We start from the raw sequence: 24,623 nt of genomic DNA, 5'->3' as shown, positions 1-24,623 counted from the left end.
GAGGGCAAGGTGCTCAGAGCATGTGGTTAGATCATAGCACATCCCCTGCCCCAGAAGGAGAAGAGGAAGATGCTTCTTGTTCACTTCAAGCCAAGTAAAAGGCATTTCAAGGGGACCACTTAGGGCATAGGGTTTGAATCTGATTCATACCTGAAGAATCTAAAAATCAAAGTTGGCACATGCTGCTTTGGGGGTAACCAGCCCTACAAAAGAGAATCCATTTGGGGGTCACTTTAAAAGGGAGGGGGCATAAGCATGGGAAGGAAAACAGGGAACTCTTCAAGGTGACAAAAATATTCTTCATCTCGACCATGGTCACGGTTGCATAGGCATAGAAATTTGTCAAAATTCACCAAAATGCATTTTAGTGTAGGTGAATTTCATTTCAATCAAGTCGATCAACTCAGGTTTTTGTTTTTGTTTTGTTTTGTTTTTAAGGGAATGACTAGAGAAAGACCATGAACCCAAGACTGCATCCAGAGCCCTGGCAAAGACACCATTGGTGGAGCAAGTTTAACAAGTGGTGGTAATAAAACATGATGCTGTTTTTTAGCTTGTACCCTATGGAATCCAGGGCATCCAATACATTGGCAACAGTTTATTTTCTTTACGCGTATATGTGTTTCCTAGGTTTTTCTGCTTCAAGTAACTGTTATTTTCACAATTAGAAATACAAATAACAAATATCCTCTTTTTTGAGCTTTAGAAAAGATTTATTATTGAAGTACAGTTGACTTACAATGTCCTATTAGTTTGCGGTACAACACAGTGATTCTGCTATTCTATATGTTACTCAGTGCTCACCACAATAAGTGTAAGTAACAAATATTCTTTTACAAAACAATATAGGATGCAAGTATCAAAGCCTGACTGAGGAATACTCCTGGTTACGGAAGACTCATCCAAAGCAGGGTGTGTCTTTTACCTTCCCACATCTTCCCATGTTTTGCACTTTCACCTGTAAGCTGCATCATTTTGAAGGGAGAGAGGATGAATTAAATGACATCGAGATCCCAGAAGTGGCTTGTGCCTGACTTACGTTGCATCAACCCGCTCCACTCCGCGAAAGTAGCTCACACCATCTGACGTGTTTCGCAGATTGTGGCATTTATCGTCGATTCGGTAGGCTGCCTGTTTATCACTCAGATCCTTCTCCAGCTCGTGCTGGGAGGCTCTGTTAGCTCTGTAACATAGGGGTGGGGAAATGGAGTTTCAGGTTTAGGTAGTCATTTGATATAAGGAAGAGTAATTGCCCTTCTGTGCTGGGACCCACCCACTCCTGTAGGTCTCTCCTCTTTCACACCATGTCCAGCCTCCCAATTAAAAGGAGACTTCCCTGGAGATGTCCATACATGTGAGTAATTAGAACCTAGCCCACGCTGCCCCTCCCATGCGTGGTGGGCCTTGGGAAAGAAGAGGTGCAGATAAACAGAAGGTGGGTATCTGGAGCCCCAGGGCTGGGGTCATCTTCCTAACACAAACACCGATCCAGATAGGACACTGGTTTAAAGTAATATGGCCACATCTGTGCCTCTCTTTGCTTCTTCTTTTTCCTCTTCTATATCCTAATTCCTCCATTCTTTAAGGGACAATTCCCCCAAGAAGTTCTGAGACATTTATAAAGGGCCTCTCTCTCCATCTGTATGTGAACTCCATTTATGGTCACATGAGGCCTAAGAAGTTGGCCAAGTTTGCCAGGAGATAGAAATAAAGCATCAATATTGAGCCCTGGGGCAGGAGACAGAGGGCTTGAAAGGAGATCAGGAATTGGGGGGCCTCCTGGCTCATCTGCTCCAGCAGCCACCACCCTCCTGGGAAGGAAGAGGCACTGAGATGCATGGTGTTCCCTGTCCTGCCAAACAGAGAGGAGACCTGACAACTCACTACCAAACAGACAGGCCCATGGCATGGGCATGGGTGACAGGTGAGCCACATCTTTATTAAGGCAGCAGTTTATTCAACAAGTTACTGAGTGTCTACTACCTGTCAGGCACTGTTCTCCAAGCCTGAATGCATCAATGGACAGAGCAAACAGCTCTTCTCCAAAGAAGCTTACACTCTACAGAGAGGAGATAGGCAATATCCCTCATGAATAAGCAAATCATGCAGCCTGTTAGCTTAACAACACAGAAAACAAAGCAGAAAAAAAGGAAGCAAGAGTGTGAGTGATTTAAATAAGACAGTCAGGGTAGGACTCCTTAAGGAGGCAATGCTTGAGCAAAGACTTGCAGGGGGAAGAAGCAGATCATGCAGAGCTGTGTTGGAGGACATTGAAAGAAGTCAAGTTTTCCTCCAAGTGAAGTGAGGGACTGCTGATTTACAATTTTAAAGGATTGTTTGGTGCAGGGGGGCAGGGAGATCCCTTAGCAGATAGGTACAGTGAGCCAGGTGAGAAATAGTAGCAGTTTGGACCAAGGGGTAGCAGTGAAGGAGGTGACAAGTGTTCAGATTCTCAGTATATTTTAAAGAGAAAGCCAAGAGACTCAGCTAGGAGATTAAACATCAGTGGAGGGAAAAGAGGTAGAAGCTGAGTAATTGGAATAGCAGAATTCCATTGACAGAGGTGGGAAAGTTTTTTGGGGAGAAGACAAAAGTTCAGCCAATACACTGAGCTTGAGCATCCATTAAACATCCAAGTGCAATACCAAGGAGGCTGTTGGAATTTGAGAGAGAAGTCTGGGCTGGAAATAAAAATTGGGGGATCATTAGCATATAGATAGTATTTGAAAAAGCAGGATGAATGGATGATCTTCTCTGTTTTGGTATTCCTGGCCACTCAAAATGCTGCTGGCATACAGAAGCCATGTGGTAAAGCCTACGCTGAATTTGAATAGATTAATTCCAGCTGCAGCTTCCCCATAGCCCATACTTTTAGGTAAGTCACTTGATCTATGAGAGTTCATTTGTGTGTGTGTGTGTGTGTGTGTGTAAAATGGAAATAAAGGTAGCAACATGCCAGTAGCTCACATTTTGTGAATCCTAAAACAATTTTGTGGATTCTAAAGCACATACAACAGATAAAGACACCTCCCTTTGCTATTTGTTTGGTCTCCCATCTCAGGTTATTGTGTTCAAACTCTAGGATTAAAGGCCTTTCTCATTTGTGGTTCTGGGACCAAGATGCCCCATAGCTTTCTTCTCTTGGGCTGACATAACCTTGACCTCCTCTGACCTAACATCAGAACCTTCTTAGGAAGAAGGTGCTTTAGGCAGCACCCCATTGTTCTGTCTTATAGCCCAAGATGGGAAAAAATCTTGGCTGCCATGTTGGTGACTAATGACATTCCATTTCCAACTGAGATCCAAACTGAGGCCTTCATTGTGGGTTCCAAAGCAAATAGAGTTGAAAAGCCCTCTTCCTATCACCTTCAATGGACCAAAACCAATGACTACATTAAGGATCTCATACATTCTGAAGAAACCATCCCAGGAAATGAGGTAGACATTTTATTCATTGTATATTAATGTTTTTAAAGGATCACAACAAAGGTTCCACACAGTGCATACATGGAGACAGAACTTCCTGCAAAGACTTCAAACAGGGTCAGGAATGAGGCGATTTGGTAGCAGAGACTGATAGGAAGATGTGGATGTTTCACAGTGGAACAATCTGGATGAGAAGAGTGAAGAATGTGGAGGAGGAGCTGCAGATTTTAGGTTATAAAAGAAAATAGGATTGGGACATGGACCCTCCAAAAAAACTGAACAGACACCATTCTGTGAACCATGCTAAACTGTAGTTCTCCAATTTCTAGGCAGCAGAAGCCATAAAGGAGTATCAGATCTGCACTGCCTTGTATTTGAAGCTCTGGTAAACTCTAGAGTTAACCAAACCACGCATAGTCAGTCATCCTTAACTAATCTTCTACCTATCCTCAGCCCTTCTAGTCACAGCAAGAGAGAGATCCCAGACATCTAAACCTCTCCGACTTGCAGACCTTGGTGGGCAAATAAAACAAGCAATACTGATACCTCTAAAATATGTATTCCTTCTGGGGTATCACAAATTATCCTTGACAATATCTGTATAAACAGAAGCATCCTTTCCTTTGGGTGACATATTTGATGCTGCTTTCCGTGGCCATAACCAGGTGAACATTCATCTTTCTAGTCACGTTAGGAAAGAGGCTCAACCAATGTGTTTTCTAAGCTGAGAGCTGTTATCATTGCATAAAATCTTCCTTTGATTATTATTCCCCTCCCCCCATCGCAATCCCCACCACAAATATCAAGTACCTACTATCTACTATTGCCAAGGAAAGAGGGCTATGTATCCTGGTAGAGAGTAGGATGGGTGAACGATTACAAAGTTGCAGTGGTGTGACCAAAGCACCAGGGAGCAGGGACCAGGGTAATCAGAGAAGGCTGAGTATTTAAGGAGTTCTGGAAAGAATCATAAAAGTGAGCCATAGTTCATTACTTTTCCAGCTGTTGTGATGAAAATTCACAAGTTAACCTCTCCTCAAAGAATGAAAGTCCTTTGAGTTCAAAGAAATCTTATCCATACTCCAAGTTAGGGCTGAAATCCTTTCTATAGCATCTCAAAATTGATTTTCTTTAAGATTTTATTTATTTGAGAAAGAGAGCACATGCAAGAAGGGAGAAGGAGTAGAGGGGGAGGGAGTCTCAAGTAGATCCGTCCTGAGCATGGAGCCTGACTTGGGGCTTGATTTCACAACCCTGACATTATGACCTGAGCTGAAACCAAGAGCCTGACACAACCAACTGAGACACCCAGGCACCCCTCAAAATTATTTATTTAACTACAAATTTAAAGCAAGCACTCCAAGTACTCATCTTAGCCTCCAAATAAAAATGTATATGTGTGTGAGTATGTATGTGTATCTATATATAAGAAATCCTTACATAAGAAGCTAGGATAAATTTGAATGGGAGACACAAAAGCACTATTTCAAGACAGATTTTCAATTGTATATAGAGTTAAAGGTCTTACGCAAGTTGAGCAATGGCCTTATCCAAATGCAGCTTCATCCTTTCTTGACAACACAGAATAATATCAACTTCCTACTTGATTGAAAAAAAAAACACACACATTAATGTTTTCATCATCAGGTATAACATCCAAAGTCAAAAATGTAACAAAACATTGACAAAGGAAAACTTCATTCCTGGAAAAAAATGTCAAGTTAAACAAGAAAACAGGGGCACTTGAGTGGCACAATCTGTTAAGCACCATGATCTCAGGGCCCTGGGATTGAGCCTCGAGCCTCAAATAGGGCTCCCTGCTCAGCAGGGAGCCTTCTTCTTCCTCTCCCTCTCCCTCTGCTCATGCTCTCTCTCTCTCTTTCAAATAAATAAAATCTTTTTAAAAGTAAAATAAAATAAAACAAGAAGACAATCTTTACATCCACTTATTTATCTCTATGCCCTCATGATACTGCAACCTAAACATCAGACTGAGGTTCATCCCTTTATAGGGCTATAGGAAAATTATTTTATGGAACAATTTGGGACAGGAATAAAAACTGTAGTATTTGTCTTTATTTTTCTCTCTGGCCCTTAAGTAAAACAATAAGTAAATAAATTCTGATGATGTGCAAGGTTGAATTTAATGCATGCTTCTTTTATAATAATTATTCTTCCATGACAAAGTAAACTGGTGAGCCAAAGGGGCAGCCAAAAAGGGACTTTCTTCTGGCAGTGTATGTAACCTCCGACAGATCCAGCTCTTTGGTCCAAGTGGAAACTTGATTTCCACACTGGGAGGCCCACCCTCCCCGCCCATGCCCTGTTACTCAGCCACTACACTCATACAAACACCTTTATACACCACTCTACTTGACCACACACCCGGCATTCTAATGCCGCTAGGAATATAGACACTATTACATAGCATGTGTTGTATCCGAGACGTCTTAAGTAAGCATTTTTTGCTTCCTTCTGAAATTCAAGTTCACATTAGAAAATCAAGAAACTCCAAATAGTACCAAGAAGACACTTAGATAAATGCACATGGTCACTGTTACCGCTTTTTCAAGCACAGAGTGATCACACCATGTGTATTGTTTTGCAGCCTGCCTTTTCATCTTTTTTTATATTTTAAGATTTTATTTATTTATTGAGACAGAGAGAGTATGAGTGGTGGGGAGAGGCAGAAAGAGAATCTGAAGCAGATTCCCTGCTAAATGCCAGCCTGACACAGGGCTCAATCTCATGACCCTGAGATTATGACCTGAGATGAGATCAGGAGTCAGACAATTAACTGACTGAGCCGCCCAGGTGGCCCCCACCTTTCCATTTTAAATCTGAACATTTTCCCATGACATTAAACTATACCATGATGAACAACTTCAGTAAATTGTAAGGTGTATACCTTTTTTTCAAGATTTTGGCAAATACAGCCAATTGCCCTCCAGAGAAGTTGTACCCACTCACAATAATAAATGAGAGTACACTTCCTCACTTTACCTATTAAATGGTCACTATCAAATCCTCTTCATTTTTGCTAGGGTGATAGGACCCCTCCCACAAACAACAAACCTCATGAAATTTGCAGGTTAATATTTTAACTATGTATTTGCTCATCATTTAGCTTTGTTCTGTTGTGAACTACAGTTCACTTTGCTTCTCCACTTTTTCTGTTGTTATTCCTTATTAATTTATAAGGATTCTTATATTTAAAATTCATTCCTTTCCCATCATAGATGTTATAAATATATACGTAAATATATATAATATGAAAATATATCTATATTTTTAACCTGCTTGTCCCTTGCCTTTATATTCTGCATAGTGACTTTGACATGCAGAGTTTGTGATTCCTATGAGGTCAAATGTATTTGACCTCTTTTGGTCTCTGTCTTTGTTAATTTGATTATAAAGGGCTTCTCCATTCCAGTACCATTCCAATATCAATTATTACTCAACTGTATAGTCTTCTTATTCTCTTATTGCTTCACATAAAAATATGCCTAGAGTTCATTTCACTGATAACCCTACCGACTAATTCTTTGATCTGAATTAGTGGAATAAATGAAAAGCTACATTCCCACCACATGTTGTCATCAAGGCTCGCCCTGTTCTTACGGGCAGCAAAGGTTTCTCACACATTCTCACAGTGAGTTGTGCATCAGTCTTTGCTTTTAATGTTGTTCAATCTTCATTTTTTTTCTATGGCGTGGTGTGTGTGTGTGTGTGTGTGTGTGTGTGTAGTTATTTTACTAAGCTATTTGCCAAAGGATGCATGGGCTATTGCTTAGAAAATACTATTTAACACCCAAAATCCTAGTGAGCTTTTATACTATGTATACACAATGCACATAGTGGGAATTTCTGGGACTTTTAATGGGGGGGAAATGCATTTAATAAAACTCTTGCTATAAAAAAATATTCTTCAACAATAATTTCTATATTTGAATTTAAATAATGCCATATGGTGAATGTCAGATGGTTGAGGGCAGACGGGTTCATGGAAATAGGGAATGCCTACAACCAAAGACTTTTGGAACTGTCTCCAGTGTTAATTTATCTATTAATCTGTACTCAAAGGTTCAATTGGCTTTAAAAAGTTCAAGGAGTTGGGGTCTTTGGGTGGCTCAGTGGTTGAGTGTCTGCCTTCAGCTCAGGTTGTGATCCTAAGGTCCTGGGATCAAGTCCCACAACAGGCTCCATGCAGGGAGAAGCCCACAGGAAGCCTGCTTCTCCCTCTACCTGTGTCTCTGTTTCCCATGAATAAAAAAAAAAGTTCAAGTTGTTAACCTGGTCTGGGAGGACCAAAAAGACGGTACCCTAATCAGTCCCCCAAGAGAAGCCATTCTGTAAGAATTTGGTGAATATCACTGATTGAATGTAAAAGTTGACAGAATTCATGAGAAAATATTTCAATATGGCCACCTTCTTTAAAAGCAGGGCTTTTAAAAAATAAAAAAATAAAAGGGCTTTTAAGGCAACTTCTTTTCTTTCTTTCTTTCTTTCTTCCTCTTTTTTTTTTTTTAGTTATTCCAAAAAATTAGACCAGTGTTGGTAAAAAGAAAAGATATGCTAATATCACTACTTTGAGTAAGCAAAGTATACACTCATTACTTGAAATTATTGGCAATGACCAAGGCACCCCTCAATTGACGAACCATTACTTTCATTGCAGATTTAGTTATTTTGAGACAAAGTAACCTCTCCTACTGGTCTAAGAAAATATGAAACCTCTAAAGCAGTAGTGGTTGTTTGAAAAATAGATTTATCAAGATATAATTCATGTACATTAAAAATCTTCTATTTTACTGCAATGATTTTTAGTATATTCAGTTATGTAACCATCATAGAACAAATTGTAGAACATTCTCATCACCCTCCAAAGAAAAAACACACTTCTTACATGTTACCCCAGTTTCCAATCCCCTGAGCCAGTTTCTCCTAGGCTATCATTAATCTATTCTCAGTCTCTGTAGATTTCCCTAATTTGGACATTTCATAGAAACGGAATCCTGCAATATGCGGTCTTTTGTGACTGACTTCTTCACTTAGCATAAATTTTCAAGGATCATCCATGTAGCAGAATGTTTTGGCACTTTTTAGGGCTGAATCACATTCTATTGCATGGCTGCACCTCATTTTAGAGATCACTCAGCTGACAGACATTTGTGTTGTTTCTAAATGGCTGTTATGAATAAATAATGCTGCTATGAGCATTCATGTACAAGTTCTTGTGTGGGCATGTACTTTTTTTCCTCTTGGGCAGATACATAGGAGTGGACCTACTGAATCATGTGGCACCTCTGGGTTTAACCATTTTCCAGAGGAGGTGTATCATTTTACAGCCCCATTAGCACATTCTCACCATCACTTGTTATTATCTGTGTTTAAGTATAGCCATCCTAAAGGGTGTGAAGTGGAATTTCATTGTTGTTTAATTTGCCTTTCCCTGATGAACTATTGATGACCAATCTTTACTGTCCTTTACTGTCCTTATTGGCCATGTGTATATTCACTTTGGAGAACTCCCTATTCAGATCCTTTGACTATCTTGAGTTGGGTTATTTGGTGGGGTTTTTTTGTTTTTGTTTTTGGGTTTGTTTGTTTGTTTTTTTAGCTTTAGTTTTAAGAGTACTTTACATACTATAAATACAAGTCCCTTATCAGATATATGATTTCAGAAGATTTTCTTCCTTTCTATGCATTGTCTTTTCACTTTGTTGATGATGTTCTTTGATGCATCAAAGTTCGTCATTTTAATGATCAATTTCTCTTTTTCTTACGTTGTGTGTGCTTTGTGCTTTTGGTATCTGTTTTAAGAAATGATTGCCTAGTCCAATGTCACTAATATTTATGCCTATGTTTTCTTCTAAGAGTTTTACAATTGTAGCTCTTACATTTAAGTCTTTGATCCATTTTTATTCATTTTTTTTATATATGGTGTGATGTAGAAGTCCAATGTCAGTCTTTTGGTCATGGACACCCAACTGTCCAATCACCATTTGTTGATAAGAGTATTCCCTTCCCATTGAATCGTCTCAGCACCCTTGTTGAAAGTGAATGGATTGTGAAAGGGAAGGTTTATTTCTGGATTCTCAAATTCTATTCCATTAACCTATATGTCTATCTTTATTGTCTCATGTATTGCAGCTTTGAAGTAATTTTTAAATCAAGAAGTGTGGGTCCTCTGTCTTCTTTTTCTTTTTCTTTTTTTAATATTTTTTTAAAAATTTTTTATTTATTTATGATAATCACAGAGAGAGAGAGAGAGAGAGGCAGAGACACAGGCAGAGGGAGAAGCAGGCTCCATGCACCGGGAGCCCAACGTGGGATTCGATTCCGGGTCTCTAGGATCGCGCCCTGGGGCAAAGGCAGGCGCCAAACCGCTGCGCCATCCAGGGATCCCTGTCTTCTTTTTCAATATTATTTTGGCTGTCCTGAATCCCTTGAATTTACAGTGATTTTCACGGACAGCTTGTCAATTTTTACAAAGAAGTCAGCTGGGGGGATCCCTGGGTGGCGCAGCGGTTTAGCGCCTGCCTTTGGCCCAGGGCGCGATCCTGGAGACCCGGGATCGAATCCCATGTCGGGCTCCGGGTGCATGGAGCCTGCTTCTCCCTCTGCCTGTGTCTCTGCCTCTCTCTCTCTCTCTCTCTCTCTCTCTGCCTGTGTCTCTGCCTCTCTCTCTCTCTCTCTCTCTCTGTGACTATCATTAAAAAAAAAAAAAAAGAAGTCAGCTGGGATTTTGATGAAGATTCTGTTGAATCTATGGTCCATGTGGGGAAGTACTGCCACCCTACCACTATTTAAGTCTTCCAATGCATGCACGTGATATGTCTACTCAGATCTTAATGAATTCCTATCAATAATATTTTGTAGTTTTAAAGCAGTGGTTCTGAGTTCTGGCTGTTCATTAAAATTTTCTGGGGAATATTTTTAATACATATGCCTATTCCTCACTTCAGATTTGAATCAGAATCTGTGGGTGTAGGACCCAGTTATTGATGTTTTTAAAACCTTCAGGTGCAATCAATCTTTAAAGCTAGCATAATACATTAAAAGTGGCAAAGTTAAAAAAAAAAAACCTCTTGTAAATAACCAACAGATATTCTGATGAAGTTAAAAATTGTTAGAACCACGTATAATTTACTTCACAGAACATCTAGGATCAGTAAGAATAAGAGGCCAAGGGATATTTTCTGGTAAATACTTCCCCCTTTTAATGACAAAGTAGATGACAGATCATTTCAAGATGGGAGATTCATCAGAGGCAGGAAAGGAAGAAACAGCAGAACGTGGACCTATTCCCATAAAGCTACTTGATCTAAGATATCTTACTCTTACTCACTCATGTGCAGCAATAGGCACTGTAGCTTTTACAAAAGAGATTGCATAGCTTTTTTGTAGTGGCCAAAACTTTCCTGAATTTATTGTTTCCACTCATATGTCTTTTGAAGAATCAGGCAGAAGAGGAAAGCAAAGAGCAAAGAAAAAAACTCCTGCTTATCATCCATAATGCAGTAGGTCACTAAAATATAATTTAATGCAATGTTAAAATGGACCCTGATGACTTGTGAAGGTAATATTACTGATGACCAGATTGCTAGCTCATCATATTTACTTTCTTACCAAGGATTCTTTCTTTTTTTTTTTTTTTTTTTTTTACCAAGGACTGGCCTATCACAGAAAGGCAAACAGGCAGAACCCAGCAAAGCTGGTTCAGGGATCATGTATTGATTTCTTGCAGCAGAAATTCAGCAAATCGAGTAGGAAACGGGACTGAGAAGGACTGAGAGCCAGACAATGGAAGGCCATAGAAATTAGGAAGTCAAGGAAGAGATTTTAGCGGATGGAACCACTGGTGATCATGGTAGTACAGATTCAAGTGAAGGGAGGATATTTGGGGATTTTGCATTCACCAGCTCTGATGGAGGAAAAGATGGTTTTGAGCAATGGTAGGAGAGAATGGAGTGCAAAGGGGAAGAACAATTTAAGGAGCTGGAAACTGATTACAAAGGGTGAAGAGAGTCAGCAAGCCATGCTTCAAGTAACTGGAGAACCTTGGTACCATCAGTAGGAAGGGGAAGGCAGAAGGAATCAGGGTAGAAGAAATGTATACTTGTAGGCTTCATGAGTATTAACCAAAAAAAGGGAGACAGGTAGCAGGGTTACCAACATAAACATATTTGACAGGGACTTAGGGACACAGAACTAATGCATAATAGAGTGTCTGGCCTGAAAAAGAGATTAGGAAGAGCCGAGGCTTTTTTCAGTGGCTGAAATCTTAAGGAATGGCATAGATCTCATGGGATTAAGTCTGGGAAGTGAAAGCAAGAGAACTTAGAACTAAATCACATTTAATTGGTGGAGGTGGAAGAGACCCTAGCAGGAGAATCAGCACAGTAGTGCAAATATAACTATCTGCTTCTGGATGACAATTTGGCTATATAGGAAAACTTCCCAAATGCATATGCCTTTGGCACATCAATTACGTTTCTTGAAATGTATTCTTAGGAAATAATCAGAAATACATAGAGTTATCAATAAGAATATTTTTGTACACAGCTGTGTTATTAAGATAGCAAAAAAACAAAAGGGGGACTGTGATAGGGAAACAAACCTAACTACTCAAAAAAGAGAGGGTTTTTTTGTTTTGTTTTGTCTGTTTGTTTTTTTAATGATAGCACTTTCACATTGTGGAACACAGTGTAACCATTAAAATCATGCATATCATACATATGCATATGAAAGTATATCTAATGCTATAGGAAAATTACCCCAATGCAATTCTTAAATGAATAAAGCACTTTTAGAGGGGAAGGATGAATAGGTTAAGCACAAAAGATTGTTAAGGAAGTGAAAATTCTCTGTACACTACAATGATGTGTATGTCATTATATCTTTATCCAAACCCATAGAATCTGTACCAAGAGTGAATGCTAGGGGTATACCAGACTTTGGATGACAATGATATATTAATGTAGATTCATCAATGGTCACAAATGTACCACTCTGGTCAGGGATGTTGGTAATGGGGGATACTGTGCCTACGTGGGTGCAGAGGTTATATGGGAAATCTCTACGCCTTTCCCTCAATTTTGTGGTGTCCTTAAAACTGCTCTAGAAAAATTACATCTTTAGAAAGAATGACACAATCGCCAAACTGTGGAAGGAGCCATGATGTCCTTCGACAGATGAGTAGAGAAGATGTGGTCTATATATACAATGGAATATTACTCAGCCATCAGAAAGGACAAATACCCACCATTTGCTTCAATATGGATGGAACTGAAGAGTATTATGCTGAGTGAAGTAGGTCAATCAGAGAAAGACAATCATCATATGGTTTCACTCATATAGGGAAGAAAAGAAATAAAGAAAGGGATTATAGGGGAAAGGAGGGGAACTTAATGGGAAAAATTAGAGAGAGACACAAACCATGAAAGCTCCTAATTCTGGGAAACAAACAAAAGGTTGTGGAAGGGGAGATGGGCGGGGGATTGGGGTAACTGCGTGATGGGCACTGAAGAGGGCATTTGATGGGATGAGCACTGGGTGTTATACTATATGTTGGCAAATCGAACTTCAATAAAAACAAATGAAAAAAAAGAAATGAATAAATGGAAAAAAAAGATTGGTGTTGCCTTCCCTACAACATTTAAGAATAAACATCATTAAGCATTCACCTAGCCAAAAAAAAAAAAGCACTATTCAAATTATATATACGGTATAATTCTAATCTTGAAGATATGTTTGTGTGTTTTTAAGTTGTGTGGTGTCTAAGTATGGTTAATAAAAAAATTTCCTGAAATTCTCTGAATAAACTGAAATTCTCCTAAATTAACCGTGATTTCTGTCCAACTGAGCTTCAGGCAATTTTTATCTTTCTTTGTCCTATTCTGTATCTTTTGAATTCTCTCAATAAACATCCATTACTTTTATAACCCTCCCCCACAAAAAATCTTTTCCAAATGATATAAATATTTGACACTATAACTTCTTACTTACAAATGGCTTCGTATAACATAATTTTTGTTTGTATACATTAAGCCGGTGTTTGCAATGACATTTTTTGTTATTGACCATACTAACCGTCAGCAGTTCAGCTTCCACTTCATCGTGAACTAGATCAATCCCCATTCTCTTCTCTCGATGAAATAGACATTCTCGGGCTACCTACAGATACACAAAAAATGGAAAGCACTAATAGAAAGTAACCAAAATCAGTGATCAGGAAGCAGCTCTTAGGACCTGTTTCTAAAACAAGTCAATAGATATTCCCAATACCAACTTTTCAAGCCATTTTGTTGGAAATTTAGCAGGAGACCCACCATGACAACTAAGTAAATCCCTATTGATAGTTAAAAGGACAGAGTTCACTCTTCAAAGTAGTTTGGAAAAAGACTTCTAATTTGGAAAGGTGACAAAATCAAGCATATGGCATCTAATTCATTCTTACAGATCAACATCTGACAAAATTCCTTAAACATTAATTCCTTCTACAGAAATAATAATCTGAAACATAGTTTTCAAGATATTACTTCCAAATGTTTTCTACTGAAAAGAGTGAGAAAGAAACAAATTATTATCTTTAAAGATACCAAAATATTTGTGTAGCCAAAAATCCAAGTGATTATTTTTGAAGTTCCTTTTATTGCTTTCCAAATAATGTCTCTTATCCATTAAGGAGAAAAAATAAAAAAAATAAAAAAAATAAAAAAAAAAAAGGAGAAAAAATATAGAAAAGTAGAAAATGATTTAACCATATTCCTATCACTGTTTTTTTGTTGTTGTTAATACCAAAACAGATTATAATGTCCTTAGAATTTTATATTATGCTTTTTAGGATTGACATTAAATAGTAGGCCCTGGTCATAAAATATTCTTTGAAACAAAGTATGCTAATGACTCTGGTGGAAAACAGCTTGGATTGCTAATAATAAATTATTGAAAGAACATTATATAAATGTTAAAATACTTTTTCAAAGACTATTTTGTGACCTGTAATAACTGCATAATGTTAACCTTTTCAGCACAAAATATAGTAGTATGTACACTGTAATCTGACATCATAATGTTGAACACCATCTTCGAGTGGATACATATTGTTTTAATAGTAAAATTCACATTTACTAGAAGATGAATTAATGGGTTGAGGGGAACACTGAGTGTTTGCATGTATATTACTAAACTGCTTTTTTTTAAGTTTCTACTAACCCACCTTCTAGTAGGAGTCTACTAATCTTACCAGCAACATAGAAAAGTATCCACCTGCTGCACTTCAGCCAACTCCAGAAGTCATCAGTTTCCACTGTTGCAAATATGATAGGCCAAAGATGGATACTTCATTGATTTAATTTTCATTTTTATTAGGGAATTTTAACTCTTTTGTCTTATATTAGTCGATCATCTGGATTTTCCCCTTAAGATGTATCTGTTTATGTGACTAATTCTAATTTTAATCAGAACCTTCTAGCACTGTGCTGATAGTAAATGTTTGAACACGTAGGAACATTTGGACAAGAATTGTAGGAAAAAATACAAATTAGAACCATCTCACTGAAAGGAGTATTGAAAGGAAGAAATTAGATGTCCTCTGGAAATTCAGGTAAGTGGCTATCATTTTAAGGATACTCTAAAGTGGGGTGGGTAAGGTGGGGTGCAGAATAGACCAGGAATCCTCAATATGAGCCAAAGCATGAAGAAGTTATGGAAAGGCTTCCAATCCTCAAAAGTATTTCTTGACGTTAGTGTAAAAAGGTCTCATTTATGTACTAGCACCCTTTCTCAGGATTTCTGGTGATTGTGCTTATTTCTGTATGCTTGTGTCTGGTGGGGGGGACAGGGTGGGGGTGCACAATAAGAAGTAACAATGTACAGGGGTCTCCAACAAACTTTTCAACCCACTAGACCTCTAGCTCCTTAGTTCTCTAAATTTTTCTGTCATTGAAGTCATAATAAAGACATACTGCAAATGCTTATCATATGGGAAGTCATATAAATGTGAAGAAAAGTGCTGTTTGCTTCAATTTTATACAGCTTCTGAAATAATTTCTGTAACTTGCGTGTCTTCAAATATAGAATGTCTTCTTTCAATGGTGGTGGGTAGAATAGGGTTGGAGACCCCCTCCTCCATCACACCCTCGAACGGTGAGGGGTAGCCAGAGGCTAGCAACAAACTAAAATGCTGCCTCCATGACCACTACAAGTGGCTTAACCTCAGGCTCATTTCTCTATTACCAAATTCACTCCATCTCCTAAGATGGTCTCACTGATTATTTCACTATGCCCCAAAAAGGAATTGTAACATATTAACAGGAGGCATTTCATGACACCGATTAAAATAATAGTACTTTTTTCTCTCAAATATTATATATGATATCCAGGGAAAGCAATGATCAGGAAGCCTATTTAGTAGATGGGAAGATGGCATTCTCACCATAAACACTGTGGGTCCTAAGGGTGTCTCTCTAATTAACCTCCTTTGCTTTGCATTCAGTATTCTTTCTACTTAAAGAGTTGTTCTGCAGGATGTGCAAAACTGGTCATGATTTTTGAAAGTAGTTAACAGATGTATTGATAGGAGGTTGGCTTCTACAGGTGAAGCAAAATATATTTCAACAGATAATAACCACAGTAATTCGACCAGTGGATTATAATCATACAAATATGTAGTGTCTTTTATCAAAGCTCTTATATTTACCTGAAGAGGGGCTTCTGTCTCCATCAAAGCCCTCTCCAATTTTTTCTTAACATCAGTGAGTTCATTCGTATCTCCAATCATCGCATCCAACTCATGATTGATTTCAGATTTCCAAAATCCTATGTCATTGACTCGTTCTCCCAAATTTTGGGTGGAGCCTGCCTGGGTTTTTCTTGTTTGCTGATATTTGTCTTGAATCAGGCGAGATGTATCTACCCTTAGTCTCTCTGAATTATGTCGGGAAGTGTTGGATTCATGATAGTTGGTTAAATTGGACCTGTACCAATCATCAGGAGTATACCTTGTGAAGAGAGTGGTTCTATTAGAAACAAAGGGAAGCATGGTGCTCTCGCACACCTTCTGAGATCTGGTGCAGTATGGGCCCAAGGTTGGTAAGTTGGATGCTACTTTGTAGTATGTGCTTGGTCTCCAAGGAAGGCTCAAGGTATGGGTTAAATTGTAGTGGGGGAAGCGGTCCCTGTAGCTTGATGCCACAGTACTGATGGCTGGTAGGAAGTTGGTTGGTGTTGGTCTAGGGTGGGCATAAGTTGCCGTTAACGTAGAACCTAAAGCATCCATGATGCTCAAACACTATTGTAAATCTCTCCTGTTTAAAAGGAGGGGAGGGGATATAAAAACAGACAGTCACATAAATTAATCTTAGGTGAAAATTTACAAATAAACACCACATTTGACTTATTTTTAGTAGCAGCATTCCCTAACATGTTAAATATTTGTCTTAATTTGATATCCACTTTTACCAGTGCTAATATATTCCAAAAAATTTTTTTTCTATCTTTGTTTCTAGAATAAACTAAAAATTACATTTTTTAGGTTGGCCATTTTAATTTCTGAAATTTTTTAAATTTAAGTTATTATTATCCTGTAGCAAATCTAAATTGAGAGACTAAAGTATGCATTTTAACAGGGACTCAAATCTGCTATTTACTAGCTGTGAGGCATTGGACAAATTATTTAAACTATCTGTTCCTCAGTTTCCCATCTCTAAATTAAGAATAATACTACTACTTACTTCTCTGTATTCTTATGAGAGGTATTAACAGCAAAGTGTTACTTGGCAGCATTTCCTCTACCAAGTCATCCTAAATGAGCACAATACCTGGATAATAACAACAGTGTGCTTGGTATGCAAATATAGCTCAAGGCAAATACCTGGCTCCCTTTTCTTGGCAACTTGTCACCTCTAGGCACCTTCAATATAGACATTCTAGGGCAGTTGTTAGGGCTAAGTAAGACAATGCTAAGTATTTGGAATGCTTATCATCATTCTGGGCTCAAAATAAATGTTCATTAAATGTGAGCTTTTTAAACTACTAATCCAAAAGAGTATATAAAATAAAAGATAAATATCCATCCCTCCCCCAAAGTGATCTCCAGTGAATAATTGATTCTAGTTGTTTCTTTCTAGATTTTTTCAATTCATATACCAACATATGTATTGTTTTTAAAGCTACCTTAAAAATGCACCTACTTATATACCATTTATACATATGAACAGACCTTTTTAAATATAAATACTGAATTATCTTAATGATTATATGTATCATTTAGAATACGTATATTTTAAAATATATATTTCTGACCTCTTCCCCTGTTAGAACATATAGATCCACTTTATTCTTTTGAATAATAATAATAATATTCTTTTCTTTGGTTGAAAAATATTCTATTGTCTGGAACTTTTGGTCATTATTAGCTAGGAAAGTCAAGATGCCACAGTCTATGGTATACTTTTCAGTATCTAAATATCATTCTGTTTGCGGGTTAGCGCCTATGGACCCATTTACTGAAAAGGAAAAATAAATCAGATATAAACATATCAGAAAAAAAAATCATTCAATGATTATTTAAATAGCTATGTCTTGAGGCCTTTGGTCCCCAAACCACAAAATAATCTATTTGTAGAATTGTGGTCAAATTGAAACACACTCATTCCACATATGGTGAAACAACTGCCCACTGACATGGTGGTGGCCCACACAGTCCTAACTCCCTGACCTTCTCCTAAGTCTTCCTTCCCTCAGTCCCCAAATACTTGTACTGGCCAAGCCTAGGAGTATGATGGTCAAAAGGAAACCTTAATAACCCCTTGCAGTTCTTCATTTCAGTTTGAAAGTTAAACACTGTTTTTCAAAAAAGAAAATTCAAAGCAACTTGAGACCTTAGGGTCTTCATGGCTACTTTCAGTTCTAACCTCTTCTTCAGTCAAATCTAGACATAATCTTGTCACTTTTCTTTCATAAAGAAGCTTCATGTGGGTATTGGATGACTCTTAGTTGGATTTTCTTAATTCTTGACAATAATAGCTAGCAACACACTTGGTCCTTCAACCAAGGAATTCCAAGTGTAGAATTACCACATATGTTTACCCAAAACCTATTATGTTGAAGTCTTGAAGCATCTAAACCCATGTTTGTTAAGCCATGAGTCATATACTATGAGTGGTGATTTGTGAAATGCAGAGGTTCAGAAGCCAGAGGAGACATACGGATTGACTAATTCAATATAGTTTCCAGTGATATATTTCTTAATTCAACAAAAGTTTCTAGTGATATATTTTTTAATTAGGGATGCGATATAATTTTAAATCTGGAATATGAAGCATAAATCTCCATTGTTTAAAGTACACAGATGTAGAGATCCTTGTGTGTGGCAGTAAGTTTCACATGGAGACAATATTTTACGCAAGACACATGTTCTCACACAGTTACACAATGGAAGTTCCAGCTCCAGTTAGCCATCTTGCAAGTCATTCAAGAAGACTGATTAAAAGACAATAGTATGCAATATCTTATATTTCGGTCATTATTGGTCAAGGAAACTGAGAATGTCATGTCCTAAGAAAGACCTAAAATTTCAAAATAGACTTCTGACTCCAATCATGATAGAGTAATAAAAACTAGACTTAGCTTCTTACATCTAAAAAACTAGACAAAATATATGATACACCTGTTTTGAACAATGGACAGCACAAGACTCTGATCCCTGAGAAAAGAGAAACAAATAAGGCAAGCCTTCTGATTGTCCTGGCATTCTTCCTGGAGGCAATTTCCAGATTACAGGAAAACCAGATGAAAAGTGAGCAGATCCTGGCAACTTTGTGACTTGAAGAGATCAGAATTTCGGGAAGCTGAGACAGCTGGAAATTGTGAAGCAGGATTCCAGAATAAAGCAAGCTATGTAGAAAAAGAGCTTCCTATATAAGGGGCCACTTGTGTCTTTGCTGAGCAATAGGTTGCACATACATGAAGGAACACTGTATGAACTTTGGCAAAGAATGATGGCTGGGTTGTCAGCTGAACAATTTCTAGAGCTCACAGAAGGTGGAGAGATATTTTGAACTCAGGCCAGTCAGAGTGGAGGTGATCACTTGGAGCATTCCATGGAGACCTCAAAGGAGTCACACACTAGAGACAAGGCTGATCTATCTCTGGAGTAAAAATACTAAAAATTCATTCCAGCAAAGCTTTAAAAATAGGCCTCAGAGAGATCAAATTAATCCACAAGTAATTTAATTGCCTGACAACATCAAGACATTCAGATATATATCACAATGTCCAGCATTCAATTAAAATTATCAAACATGCCAAGCAGCAGGAAAAAAAATGTGACACATAATTAGGGAAAAAATCAGGCAACAGGAAAGATTTGATAGAACAAACAAACAATGTACAAGTATTTAAAGGAAAACAAGAGTAAAATGAACATAAAACAAGAACATAATTTTTAAAAAAGAACCACGCATAACTTTAGGAATAAAACATACAATATATACTCATACAGTTTATACTTGAACAATTTCAATGGATGAGATTAACAGCAGAGTAGACACTGGAGAAATACAGATTAGTGAGTTCAAATCTAACCAAACCAAAGCACAGACTTTTTTTAAATGAAAAAAAAAGAGAGAGAGAAAATCCTCAGTAACACAGGCAAATATCAAGTAATCTAACATCATATATGCAGTGTCATATAGAAAAAGGAGGAAGACAAAAATATTTGAAGAAATAACGGCTCCATATTTGCCAAATTTGATGAAAACTATAAATCTCTAGGTCTAAGAAACTCCAAATACTCCAAGAGGATAAGCCCACACCCATTCACACATGCATGCACAAATTACTATCATCACTATCACCACCAACCCATCACCTCAAGGATCATCATAATCAAATTGCTGAAAATCAGAGAATAAAATAAAGAGAAAAATTTAAAACAGAGCAAAAAGACATGTTACATATAGAAAGGAGCAAAAATAAGAATTAGTGCAGAATTCTTGTCAAAAACTATGCAAGCCAAAGACAAACATCTTTAAATGGCTAGAAAAAAGTGTGAGCCTAGAACTCTATATCCAGTGAAAAGATCCTTCAAAGAGGAAGGTGGAATAAAATTTTTTCATAGAAATAAAGCCAAGATTATTAACCTTCAGCAGAACTAGACTAAAAGAATTCTTAAAAGGAAATTCTTCAAGCAAAAGGAAATCATACCAGATGGAGACTTGGATTCACACAAAGAAATAAACTGCCAGTAATGGCAAGTATAAAAAATATTCTTCTCTAACTTGTAAATTTCTTTAAAGGATGGCTGTGTAAAGTGAAATAATAAAAAAAAATATCGTGGAGTTTATAATAAAAAGAGAAGTAAATTATATGGTCATAATAGCACCAATAAAGGAGAGCCGAAATGGAAATGTATTATTCTAAGGGTCATAACTAAAATGAAATAATGTTACTTAAACATATACTGCAATAAGTATAAAATGCATATTGCAAACTTGAGAGCATCAGTTCTCAAGACATCACCCATAACCCAGGGACTTGCCCAAATTAAAACCTTCTCAGGGCTGACAAGGTCAAAATTATTTTCATAGTAAATGCCCAGGTGTTGTTTTCCCTTTTCACTCTCATTCTCTCACAAATTAACAAGGGAGTTTTCCAGAGTCACATGATATGTGATCACAACAGACTAAATACAGTATATAGGAGAACCCAGCTGCTAAGACAGAAATCAAAAAAAAAAAAAAAAGACAGAAATCAAAGAATTCTAATGGAGAAGAGATTAATTCCAGAAAGATTTAAGAAGATGTCTTGTTAGCACTTGATGACTAAAGGTGGGGGGGTGGGGGATGGTGAAGAAGAAGATTTGTCTGGGGTGACTGGATAATAATGCCTTTCATAAGAGAGGGGACTATCAGAAGGGCAGATAAGAACTTTACCATGTATGTAAAATAATGCTCATCTTCTCACTAGATATTCTTTGTTTCAGAAATATAGCTTTTTAATAAAGCATTTGAGTGGGATGCCTGGGTGGCTCAGCAGTTGAGGGCCTGCCTTTGGCCCAGGGCATGATCCTGGAGTCCTGGGATCAAGTCCCACATTGAAGTCTTCTATTTTTTGTCTCCCCTCTTAGCTGGTTAGTTTTAATTCTTTTTTATTTATTTCTTAGAAAATGTTCCAGGTCAGTGGTTCAAAATATTTTTAATCTTAGGATCCCTTTGTAGTCAAATAACCTCATATTGAGGATCTCAAGGAGCTTTAGTTTATGTGAATTGCATCTATTGATATTATTATATTAGCAAATAAAATTGAACAGTTAAAAATATTAAGTCTTTTAAATATAAGCATTGCAGCCCATTATATAGTTACGTAAGTCAAAAAAATTTTTTAAAGATCTTATTTATTTATTCATGAAAGACACAGAAAGAGAGGCAGATACACAGGCAGAGAGAGAAGCACTCCAGGATTGTGCTCCAAGGAGCCAAAGGCAGTTGCTCAACCACTGAGCCACCCAGGTGTCCCCAAAGGCACAGATTTTTTTTTTTTTTTTTTTTAAGGCACAGATTCTTAAGCTGGTTTTTATAAAGCAATATTGAACTATATGCTATCTCAAAAAAATCCATTTTAAATATAAAACACAGATAAGTTTTTAAAAGTATGGAGAAAGATATGCCATGTAAATACAAATCAAAAGAATATTGAAGGGCCTATATTAATAACAAACTAAGCAGACTTCAGGACAATAAATACTATCATGAGGAAAGAGAGAAATAAGGAGAAAGATTAATCAAGGAGATATAATGATCTTCAATTTCTATGTAACCACTAATAGAATTTTAAACACATAAAGCCGCTGAGGAATGTCAACTATTCAACATGAAGGCGGAGGTCAATAAGCTGAAACTGATGTTCCAGAAAACTGACTCTGATCTGGATTACATTCAGTACAGGCTGGAATATGAAATCAAGAATAATCATCCTGATACAGCAGAGAAAAATCCAGTTACACTGTTAAAGGAATTGTCAGCAATGAAGTCTCGATATCAAACTTTGCATACACACTTTAACCAATTACTGCAGAGCAGAAAGAAACTAAGAACCACATTTTTGCTACTGTCGATAAGACTATGACCATGAAGCAAACAGACCTGGAGCTGTCACCATTCACTAAAGAAGAAAAAACTTCAGCAGAGCAATTAAAATCTTTCATGTCAAACTTATGAAGAAACTGACTTGCAAAAGGGAATTCTAATGGAGAAGAGATTAATTCCAGAAAGATTTAAGAAGATGTCTTGTTAGCAATAGATGACTAAAGGTGGGGGGGGGGGGGTGAAGAAGAAGATTTGTCTGGGGTGACTGGATAATAATGCCTTTCATAAGAGAGGGGACTATCAGAAGGGCAGATAATATACGAATAAAGTTTAGCCAAAAGGATGGAATGGGAATAAAGGGATTTAAAAATATATATGCACACAAACTTAGTTTATAATTTCAGACAAGGAAGTCACATAACACTATTTTGTATCTGTTTTTGTGTAACTGGGATAACATTGATGTCCTGGCCTATCATGAAAGGATATTTATGTACTATCAGTCAGATATGAATTAGCATGCTTTGGAAATTAAAGGATAGAAAAAATATTTGTATTGCATTATATATGTATATAATTTTATATTTTTGAAAATTCTGATTATAGATAATAGTCACTTTATTGATGAGACTGCTAATATGTGATCTCTGGTCCTCCACAAAATCTAACTTTAGCAATAATAAATTGGATTTTCTGTGACAAAAAAATAAAAAATAAAAAAATAAACTCATAAAGCCAAAACTGATAGAACTAAAATGAGACATAGATTCACAACTATAGTCAGATATTTCAACACTCCTCTCCCGGTAATTGTTAGAACAAATAAAAAATTGGTTAATAAGTAGGCTATTTGAACAAAATAGCTAACTGTACCTAATTTACATCTATAGAATACATCACTCAAAACAGCAGATTATTTTGTATATATGAGATGCCAGATGTTAACTAAACTTATTGTGGTACCCATTTCACAATATATGTAAGACATTATGCTGTATACCTTAAACTTATACAGTGCTATATGTCAGTTTATCTCAATAAAACAGAAAGAAAAATACTTTTAAACAGCAGATTACATACTACTTCCAATTACACAGAGAATATTCACCCAAGTAAACCATATGCTGACCATTAAACAAGTTCTCAATAAACATAAAACACTGAAATGATACAGAATATGTTCTCTGACCATACTGAACTAATACAGAAGAATATTTGGAAACTTCTCAAACAGTAGGAAATTAAACACACTTTTTTTCCTAAGTAGGCATTATGCCAAGAAATTTGACAACAGAGATGAAATGCACAAAATGCTTTAAAAACACAAATAACCAAAACTGACCAAAGAAGAAATTGATCACCTGACTAGCCCTATGGTAGTTAAAAGAGCTGAATCTAGAGTTTAAAATCTTTCCTCAAAAAAAACTTCATGCCTAAATGGGTTTGTTCATGAATTCTACCACTTTTAAGGAAATAATACCTCAGGTTTTTTTTTTTAAAGCCCATAGCTTACTTTGATGATGTGCCTTTTACAACATTTAAATTATTCTCTAAATTCTGAGTCACACATGAATAGGGCTCGTGCAGCACACACTAAGATCATTAACTGATGCTATCTATAAATGTCTCTTATTTGCAAGCAAACTTAACAAATTCTTTGGAAAAATTACTAACAATAGCTGTGGAAAAAGTCATACCCTAAGTTATGCAATTGTTTTTATTATACTTTTAGGCATGACCAAAAAGCATTTTAAGAAATGAAGTCAAATACAGTGTTTGGCTATATTTATTTAATGTGGAGTCAATAGTTATTTACCTACCGGGAAAAAATGCTATAATTGTCTTCTATAAATATTAACATGCTAAAAATATGATCAATAACACAAAGACTGTAGGTACAGGGAAGCCCCACTTATAATCCAAAAGATGATCTCAAGTTGGATAAACATATTTTATTAGCATGTTTAGGCAAGGTTTTAAAATCATAAATATTTTAAGGTATAAAAACCTGTGGATCACTTTCTACAGAAGACATGACAAGTACAGAAAGAAGATTTCTATGACTTGCTCCATACCTTGCCTCACATCACTGACCAGAAGAGG

The 24,623-nt window shown here is 36.9% G+C and overlaps 1 protein-coding gene and 1 pseudogene across 3 annotated transcripts in view; one reads left to right on the top strand and one right to left on the bottom strand.

The window, feature by feature from the left end:
• The window catches only part of TEKT3 (tektin 3), a 40,180-nt gene that overhangs the window by 13,693 nt on the left and 1,864 nt on the right, over positions 1-24,623 (bottom strand). For all 3 annotated transcript variants that reach the window (XM_077892570.1, XM_077892571.1, XM_077892572.1), the window contains 4 exons: positions 16,133-16,739; positions 13,522-13,605; positions 4,955-5,025; positions 1,040-1,183 (listed from right to left, as the gene is read on the bottom strand). In XM_077892570.1, the coding sequence (XP_077748696.1) occupies positions 1,040-1,183; positions 4,955-5,025; positions 13,522-13,605; positions 16,133-16,711 (878 nt within the window). In that variant the 5' untranslated portion in view covers positions 16,712-16,739. The remainder of the gene's footprint in view (positions 1-1,039; positions 1,184-4,954; positions 5,026-13,521; positions 13,606-16,132; positions 16,740-24,623) is intronic.
• On the top strand, positions 22,306-22,699 carry LOC144310878 (SKA complex subunit 2 pseudogene; annotated as a pseudogene).

This window comes from Canis aureus, chromosome 3 (assembly GCF_053574225.1).
Source record: "Canis aureus isolate CA01 chromosome 3, VMU_Caureus_v.1.0, whole genome shotgun sequence".
In the NCBI taxonomy this organism is placed as follows: Eukaryota; Metazoa; Chordata; class Mammalia; order Carnivora; family Canidae; genus Canis; species Canis aureus.
The sequence above is the reverse complement of the archived record's forward strand: the minus strand, read 5'-3'. Positions and strand labels throughout refer to the sequence as shown.